At 49.8% G+C, this 9,347-nt stretch overlaps 1 protein-coding gene across 1 annotated transcript in view; it reads left to right on the top strand.

The window, feature by feature from the left end:
* The window catches only part of CPAMD8 (C3 and PZP like, alpha-2-macroglobulin domain containing 8), a 119,593-nt gene that overhangs the window by 94,987 nt on the left and 15,259 nt on the right, over nt 1–9,347 (top strand). Inside the window, exons 28-29 of the mRNA XM_025367428.1 lie at nt 3,430–3,586; nt 3,745–3,819. Of these exons, the coding sequence (XP_025223213.1) occupies nt 3,430–3,586; nt 3,745–3,819 (232 nt within the window). The remainder of the gene's footprint in view (nt 1–3,429; nt 3,587–3,744; nt 3,820–9,347) is intronic.

The raw sequence follows: 9,347 nt of genomic DNA, 5'->3' as shown, positions 1-9,347 counted from the left end.
GATCACGAGGTCAGGAGATCAAGACCATCCTGGCTAACACGGTGAAACCCCGTCTCTACTACAAAAAAATACAAAAATTAACCGGGCGTGGTGGCGGGCGCCTGTAGTCCCAGCTACTTGGGAGGCTGAGGCAGGAGAATGGCGTAAAACCCGGGAGGCAGAGCTTGCAGTGAGCTGAGATCCGGCCACTGCACTCCAGCCTGGGCGACGGAGCGAGACTCCGTCTCAAACAATAAAATAAAATAAAATAATAAAAATAAAAAATAAAGTTCATGGGAGGATGTGTGTCAGTTATATGCAACTACTACACCCTCATATATCAGGGATTTAGAGCATCAGTGGATTTTGGTATCCTTGGGGGTCCTGGAACCAGTCCCCCACAGATACCAAGGGATTCCTATAAATGCAAATATTCCAAAATCCAAATTCAAAATCTGAAGCACTTCTGGTTCCAAGCATTTCAGATAACAGATAGTCATTAGACTTTAGTTTTTATTATTTATTTTAATTAACTTTTTTTTTTTTTTTTTGAGACAAGCTTTCACTCTGTTTCCCAGGCTGGAGTGCAGTGGCATGATCAGGGCTCACTGCAGCCTTGACTTTCCGGGCTCAAGCAATTCTCCCGTCTCAGCCCCTCAAGCAGCTGGAACCACAGGCGTGCACCACCATGTCCAGCTAATTTTTTTGAATTTTGGTAGGACCAGGTCTTGCTGTGTTGCCCAGGCTGGTCTTGAGCTCCTGGCCTCAACCGATCCTCCACCTCTGCCTCCCAAAGACTGTAGGCAGGAGGTACCTCACCCGGCCATAGATCTAACCTTTTTTTTTTTTTTAAGATGGAGTCTCGCTCTGTCGCCCAGGCTGGAGTGCAGTGGCGCGATCTTGGCTCACTGCAAGCTCCACCTCCCGGGTTCACGCCATTCTCCTGCCTCAGCCTCCCGAATAGCTGGGACTACAGGTGCCCGCCACCATGCCTGGCTAATTTTTTGTATTTTTAGTAGAGACGGGGTTTCAACGTGTTAGCCAGGATGGTCTCAATCTTCTGACTTCATGATCCACCTGCCTTGGCCTCCCAAAGTGCTAGGATTACAGGCGTGAGCCACCGTGCCCAGCCAGATCTTACGTTTTAGAAGAGTTCTAGGTTTCCAGAAAAATTGAGTAAATAGAGTAGAGTTCCCATATACCTCGACCACCCATACACAGTTTCCCCTGTGATAGGCATCTTGTATTAGTGTGCTGCATTTGTTATAATTGATGGACCGGCATTAAAACGTTATGAACTATTGTTCATAATCTACATTAGGATTCACTCACACAGTCACTATTTATTTATTTATTTGTTTGTTTGTTAATGAACGACAGGGTCTGGCTATGTTGCCCAGGCTGATTTCAAACTCCTGGCCTCAACTGATCCTCCTACTTCAGCCTCCCAAGGTGCTGGGATTACAAGTATGAGCCACCGAGTCCAGCTGAGAGCTCATTTCTTTTTATCACTAGATAACATTTATCCTGTTTGCGTTTTACAGTGGAAAAGCAGAGAGCACAGTATTCTGGACCATGGAGATTCCACAATTCCCAGCACACAGCTGGCTTGGTTCTGTCCTTGCCTCCTGTCCCTGCCATGCACAAAATGCATGGAACTTCCCCCTGGTTGCAGTGTGCATAGCTGGTGATGGGGTGGGGATGGGCCTGGGAGCCATGGGGTGTCCTGGTTGATCCAGGGAACATGGGAGTAGAAAGAAGAGGATGCATTTGAGGTACCTGAGAGGGAGAGTGGCCTGGACGAGCTTTGGGTCTATTTTATTTTATTTTATCTATTTATTTATTTATTCTTTTTTGTCTGAGACAGGGTCTCACTCTGACACCCAGGCTAGAGTGTAGTGGCACGATCTCGGGTCACTGCAACCACTGCCTCCTGGGATCAAGCAATTCTCTTGCCTCAGCCTCCCAAGTAGCTGGGATTACAGGCACCCACCACCATGCCTGGCTAATTTTTTTTTTTTTTTTTTTTTTTAGTGGAGATGGGGTTTCGCCGTGTCAGTCAGGCTGGTCTTGAACTCCTGAGTCCCAGCACTTTGGGAAGCCGAGGTGGGAGGATCACTTGAGGTCAGGAGTTTGAGATCAGTCTGGCCAACATGGTGAAACCCTATCTCTACTAAAAATACAAAAATATTAGCTGGGCATGGTGGCAATCCCAGCTACTCAGGAGGCTGTAATCCCAGCTACTCGGGAGGCTGAGGTATGAGAATTGCTTGAACCTGAGAGGCAGAGGCTGCTGTGAGCATGGTGGCTCATGCCTATAATCCCACCACTTTGGGAGGCCATGGTGGGAGGATCGCTGGAGCCCAGGAATTCGAGACCAACCTGGGCAACATAGTAAGACCCCATCTCTATAAAAAATTTAAAAATTCGCTGGACGTGGAGGGAGGCAGGCCGGCGGGCAGCTAATGTGTCCTGTTTTTGTGATTCATATAAACAGAGCCTAGAGCCACTTGATTTTGAAGACAGCTTATTCTTTGATCCTGAATTTGCAAAGTTTCCTCTGCTAACAATTCTGGTTTTCATCCCTCATGGCCTCCTGGCTTCCGTCTTGTGCTTCTCTCCTTCATTTGTTCACACATTCATTCCCTGGCCTTGCCAGCTCTTACTCAGGGTGGCAACTGCAAAAGCAGGGCAAGGGAGATGGGGTGGATGAGGGACAGGCCACAGAGCAGAGATGTTTTTGGCTGCAAGTAACAGAAAATGGGCTGAAGATCTGAACATCAGCTCGCCCCGCAGGACTGGGGAGGCTCTACAGTTGGCTGATTCAGCAGCCCCATAGTGCACTGGGGCTCGTTTTTTTCCTTCCATCCCCGGGTATTCCCTCCCTCGGCACATGGCTGTGCCCCTCATGGTGGCAAAATGGCTGCAGCTGCTCCCAGCGTTGCATCACACGCCCATTCCAAAGCCATTCCCAGGCCCAGTAACTGGAATGCCCATGACTGTGACTGGCTGGGACCATAGAGGAGCACAGATCTCCAAGGCACATGGCTGCTGGCCCCTGAATGACATCAGGGGCCTTTTGGCAAGAACCGAGCAGGAAATGGCTGTGAGGTCAGCAACCAGAAGGGTCTTCCTCCCATGGCAGGACAGGCAGGGCTAGACCAGCTCACAGAAGGGCCTTGAGTGCTGAGTGAGGAGCAGATATGAATGCCACTAGGGTAGAGGTCCAGGCAGGAAGGAGAGAGCTCCATCTTCAGGCCCTACCGAGTGCTGGGCAATGTGCCCCCTCCTCCACTCTGACAGCCCTGTGGGGATAGACTGGACCCCTCCCATCTTATAGATGAGGAAATGGAGGCCGGGGTGGTACAGGGAGCTTGCGGCAATCCCTCAGCCAGCACGTGGGGGCTGACCATTCTGCAGCCCCTCAGGCGACGCCCTGTTCTCTTTCAGGCTCACGGCCTTTGTTCTGAAGTCCTTCGCACAGGCTCGCAGCTTTATCTTCGTGGACCCCCGGGAGCTGACTGCCTCCAAGAGCTGGATCATCCAACAGCAGCAGGCTGATGGCTCCTTCCCAGCCGTGGGCAGGGTCCTGAACAAGGACATCCAGGTGAGTGGCCTCTCGAGCCTCCTTCCGGGGCCTCTCACCTCCTCCCGGAACCCCAGCCCTGACCTGCCTGTTCCTACTCCTTGGAGCTGCCTGGAGCAAGTGGGGGGAAGTGGACCATCTCCTTTGGCTTGGGGTGAGGCCTGTGAGTCCCCTTGCAGGGTGGGATCCACGGCACTGTTCCGCTGACAGCCTACGTGGCGGTTGCTCTCCTGGAAACAGGCACAGCCTCAGAGGTGAGTACAGAAGGGGTTTGGGGAGACTTGGGGCTGGGTACTGGAGGAGCAAGTGAGAGGTTCCCTCCTTTATGCCAGGGTTGATTTCTTCCTCCTTGCCCTCCTTCTGCTCACTGTTGAGGCTTTTTCATGCTTTTCATCAACAATGGTCACATTATATCCAGTTTCTTGTAATCTGAGCAGAGGAGAGAGAGATTCCCATGCTACTAGGGGGAAATCGGGCACGTGTTGGGGGCTGGGGAGGTTCCCTGAGTACAAGGCCTCCCATGACCGTCCAGCCCCCAGACCTCCTTCAGAGAATCATTTCAGGCTAGTTCAGGTTCCTGGCCAGTGACCCAAGGGTTGGCTTCAGGGAACCCTACAAAATGTTGGACTCATGCATGTTTTTGCGGGGAAGGGGTTAGGATATTCAGAGACAGTGGGACTGGATGGGGCTTAGACGGCCCAAGACACTTGAGGGCCATAGTCTCTTCTATGAGGCGTTCCTGGGGTGGGGGATGGCACAGTCTCTGCAGAGAAGGGTACCATGATGGATCTCAGCCCCAGGTGAGAAGAATCTGCCCTCCCTAATACCTACATCAATTCTACAATCTCTGACGATAAATTATGAGTTTGGGCACTTCTCAGGATTCTTGGTCTCACAGTCCAGACAACTGGTGGGTCTAGGGTTTGCTGTGACATAAGACCCCCACAATGCACAATGTCCAGAGGGCTCCTTGCCCTGTGTTATAGGCTGAATTGGTTCTCCCCTGACCAGATTCTTATGCTGAATTCCTAACTCCCTATCTTAGCTTGGGCTGCAGAAACAAAATACCAAGGAGTAAATGGCTTCCACAAAAGGCATTTATTTCTCACAGTTCTAGAGGCTGGAAAGTCCAAGACCAAGGCGCAGGTAGATTTGGTTCTTGGTGAGGGCTCTCTTCCTGGTTTGTTGACTACCACCTTCTCACTGTGTGTTCACGTGGTGTTTCCCTAGTGTGTGCATGTAGAGAGAGAGAGCTCTAGTGCTTTTCCTCTTCATATAAAGACACTAATCCTGTTACTATGGAGGCCCCATCCTCATGACCTCAATCTAAACCGAATTATCTCTCAAAGGTCCCCGACTCCTAATACCATCATATTAGGAGTTAGAGCTTCAACATATGAATTCTGAGGAAGATCACAGGTATTCCATGACACCCCCCCATACCTCAAATTCATCCCCCACATCTCCCATGGAAGTGGTCAAATATGTCACCTCCCAAATGCATTTTTCTGGAAACTTCCCTGCCAGAGCCCTTGACCCCCACTCTAGTTGGAATGGACAGCACCCAGGATGCTGCACAATTGCTACCCTCCTTTACTAAGGAAGTGTATTGGGAGGCACATTTTTTGAGACCTGGCATGTCTGCAAATATTCTTATTCTGCCCCTGTATGATAGTTGGACTGGGTATAGAATTCCAGGTTGGAAATTGCTTTCTTGTAGAATAATTGATGATATTCTATCATCTCCTAGTTTCCAGTGTTCCGTCGAGAAGTCGGTTGTCATTCTGAGTACTATCCTTTGTATCTGGTTTGTTCCCTTCCTGGAAGCTTTCCAATCTTCTCGTTGTCCATATCACTATGGACAACAAGATATGTGCACTTTTATGACACATATCTTGAGGTGAGGCTTTTTTTTTTCCCACCTCACTGCAACCTCTGCCTCCCGGGTTCAAGTGATTCTCTTTGGCTTGGGGTGAGGTCTGTGAGTCCCCTTGCAGGGTGGGATCCATGGCAAAGCAGCTTCAGACTCCTGAGTAGCTGGGACTACAGGCATGTGCCACTGCATCTGGCTAATTTTTGTATTTTTAGTAGAGACCCAGGTTCCACCATGTTGGCCAGTTTGGTCTCAAACTCCTGACCTCAGGTAATCCTCCTGCCTTGGCCTCCCAAAGGACTGGGATTACAGGCATGAGCCACCCTCATGCCCGGCCCTCCCTTATGTCTTCAATGAGCACTCAACAGGCCCTCCACCTCCTTCCCGTCCCTTGAGGTCACTTCACTTCTCCCAAGAATCTTTTTCTGCCTTCTCCAGATCCTTCCAACCTATTTCTCTTCTGAATTTGAAGATCTTCCCCACAGGGCAGCAGTTGATTCTCTCCAGTCTTCTGGATTCTGGTCTCTTAGATCAGCAGTACCCAAACTTTTTGGCACCAGGGACCAGTTTTGTGGAAGACAATTGTTCCATGGCCTGGGGAAGAGGGGCTAGTTTTGGGATGATTCAAGAGCATTACATTTATTGTGCACTTTATTTCTATTATTATTACATTATAATATATAATGAAATAATTATACAACTCACCATAATATAGAATCAGTGGGAGCCCTGAGCTTGTTTTCCTGCAACTAGACTGTCCCTTCTGGGAGTGATGGGAGACAGTGACAGATCATCAGGCATTAGATTCTCATAAGGAGTGTGCAACCAGCTGGGTGCAGTGGTTCACACCTATAATCCCAGCACTTTGGGAGGCGAAGGCAGGCAGATCACTTGAAGTCAGGAGTTCAAGACCAGCCTGGCCAACATGACAAAACCCTGTCTCTACTAAAGATACAAAAGTTAGCCGGCATGGTGGTGCACGCCTGTAGTCCCAGCTACTTGGGAGGCTGAGGCAGGAGAATCACTTGAACCTAAGAGGCAGAGGTTGCAGTGAGCCAAGCTCGTGTCACTGCACTCCAGCCTGGGCAACTGAGTGAGACTCTGTCTCAAAAAAAAAGAAAAAAGAAAAAAGGAGTCTGCAACCTAGATCCCTCACATGCTCACAGTTCACAATAGGGTTCATGCTCCCATGAGAATCTAATGCCACTGCTGATCTGATGGGAGGTGGAGCTCAGGTGGTAATACAAGCGATGGGGAGCGTCTGTAAATACAGATGAAGCTTTGCTGGCTCACCTGTCACTCACCTCCTGCTGTGCAGCCCCTTCCTAACAGGCTACCAACTGGTATCAGTCTGTGACCTGGAGGCTGGGGACCCCTGTCTTAGATCATTCCCCAAAGGAGGCAAAACCTGCTGTCTTCATTTCCTGTGGCTGCCATAATAAACTGCCACAAACTGGGTGGCTTAAAACAACAGAAATACATTCTCATTGCTTTGAAGACCAGAAGTGCAAAATCAAGGCATTGGCAGGCCCTTGCTCCCTCTGCAGGCTCTAAGGGAGGAGCTTTCTTTGCTGCCTCCAGGTTCCGGGGGCTCCAGGCATTCTTTGGCTTGTGGCTGCATCACTCTAGCCCCTGCCTCTGTCTGCATGTCTTCTTCCCTTCTCGTCTTCTCCCCTTCTCATCCCTTAAACAACGCTGTTGCCAGGTGCAGTGGGGCATTGCTGTAGTCCTGGCCACTCAGGAGGCTGAGGCAGGAGGATCGCTTGACCCAGGAGTTCTGGGCTATAGTACACTGCACTGATCAAGTGTCTGCACTAAGTTCAGCATCAGTATGGTGACCTCTTGAGAGCAGGGGACCACCAGGTTGCCTAAAGAGAGGTGAACTGGCCCAGGTCACAAATGGAGCAGGTCAAGACTCCTGTGCTGATAGTAGTAGTGAGATCGTGCCAATGAACAGCCACTGCACTTCAGCCTGGGCAACATAGTGAGACCTGTCTCTGATTTAAAAAAAAAAAAAAAGGTGCTTGTCACTGGAGGACAAGCACAGTGGCTCACGCCTCTAATCCCAGCACTTTGGGAGGCTGAGGTGGGCGGATCACATGGGTCCAGGAGTTCAAGACCAGCCTGGCCAATGTGGCAAAACCCCATCTCTACTAAAAATACAAAAATCAGCTAGGCATCATGGCACGTGCCTATAATCCCAACTACTCGGGAGGCTGAGGCAGGAGAATCACTTGAACCTGGGAGGTGGAAGTTGCAGTGAGTTAAGATTGCACCACTGCACTGCAGCCTGGGTGACAGAATGAGACTCCGTCTCAAAAACAAACAAACAAAAACTTCCGTGCTGATCATCAGTGCGACTGTGCCTGTGAACAGCCACTACACTCCAGCCTGGGTGATGTAGCGAAACCTCTGTCTCTCATACAAATTTGTTTTTTGAGATGAAGTTTCGCTCTTATTGCCTAGGCTGGAGTGCAATGGCGTGATCTCGGCTCACTGCAACCTCTGCCTCCTGGATTCAAGGATTCTCCAGCCTCAGCATCCCAAGTAGCTAGGATTACATGTGCCACCATGCCTGGCTATTTTTGTATTTTTAGTAGAGATTTTTTTTTTTTTTTTTTGAGTTGGAGCCTCGCTCTGTCGCCCAGGCTGGAGTACAGTGGTGCAATCTTGGCTCACTGCAAGCTCCGCCTCCCAGGTTCACACCATTCTCCTGCCTCAGCCTCTCAAGTAGCTGGGACTACAGGCGCCGGCCACCACGCCCAGCTAATTTTTTGTAATTTTAGTAGAGATGGGGTTTCACCATGGTAGCCAGGATGGTCTCTATCTCCTGACCTCGTGATCCACCCGCCTCGGCCTCCCAAAGTGCTGGGATTACAAGCATGAGCCACCGCGCCCAGCCAAAAAAATTTTTAAAAAGATACTTGTCATTGGATTTGAGGCCACCCTAATCCAAGGTGCTCTCATCTCAAGACTTATAATTACATCTGCAAAGACCCATTTCCTAAATAAGTCAACATTTACAGGTTCCAGGGAATGTATCTTTTTTGGCGGACCACGATTCAACCCACTATACCTGTGCTGGAATCAGATGAGCTAGGGGGCACCTAGCAAATGACCTTGACCCCTTAGAGTTCTGTTGCATCGCTTGTCTGTAAACAGGGGAGGTTCTGCACAGCTGGGGCCGGGCCAGGTCCATCCCTGCTGGGTGTGGTCTCCACAGCATCCTTGAGACCCATCCTGGCCCACGTGGCCTGGGGTGGCTCCCATGTCACTGTTTCTGCCCCTGGCATAGGGATGTCCAGCCTTCCCCCACCCCCAGGCAATGGACTTGTGAGTGCCAGTCCTAGGGTCTGGCTAGTCAGCCCGGTTCATCCCGGGCACATGCCCCCCGAGGTGCATCTCAGTGTCACACCTTAGGGACAGTTCCCACGTTTGTCCTGGTCTAAGGATGGAAAGCTTTGGAAACATTCTTTCTATGACCAGGACAGTTCCGAAAGCAGAGTTAGCTCAACTCCATACCTCTATCGGGCCACCAGAACACTTTGGCTCCATTGCTAAATTGGTTAATGCTTCCTGTCACTCATTTCTTCTACATAATATTATTGGGCAGCTTCTCTGAAACAAAACCATCAGATTCTGGACTTGGTCCCTGTCTTCCAACAGATCATATTCTAGGGAGGGCATGAGCACGGCTGGTGGGCTTCTCTAAGGAGGTGACCAGGCCTGGAGGCTGGGGAGGGCTTGGGCTGTGGAGGTCTTAGGAACTAGCTTTCTTTCTTTTTGTCTTTCTTTCTTTCTTTCTTTCTTTCTTTCTTTCTTTCTTTCTTTCTTTCTTTCTTTCTTTCTTTCTTCTTTCTTTCTTTCTTTCTTTTCTTCTTTCTTTCTTTTCTTTCTCTCTCTCTCTCT

The sequence above is a fragment of the Theropithecus gelada genome, chromosome 19 (genome assembly GCF_003255815.1).
Source record: "Theropithecus gelada isolate Dixy chromosome 19, Tgel_1.0, whole genome shotgun sequence".
In the NCBI taxonomy this organism is placed as follows: domain Eukaryota; kingdom Metazoa; phylum Chordata; class Mammalia; order Primates; family Cercopithecidae; genus Theropithecus; species Theropithecus gelada.
The sequence above is the reverse complement of the archived record's forward strand: the minus strand, read 5'-3'. Positions and strand labels throughout refer to the sequence as shown.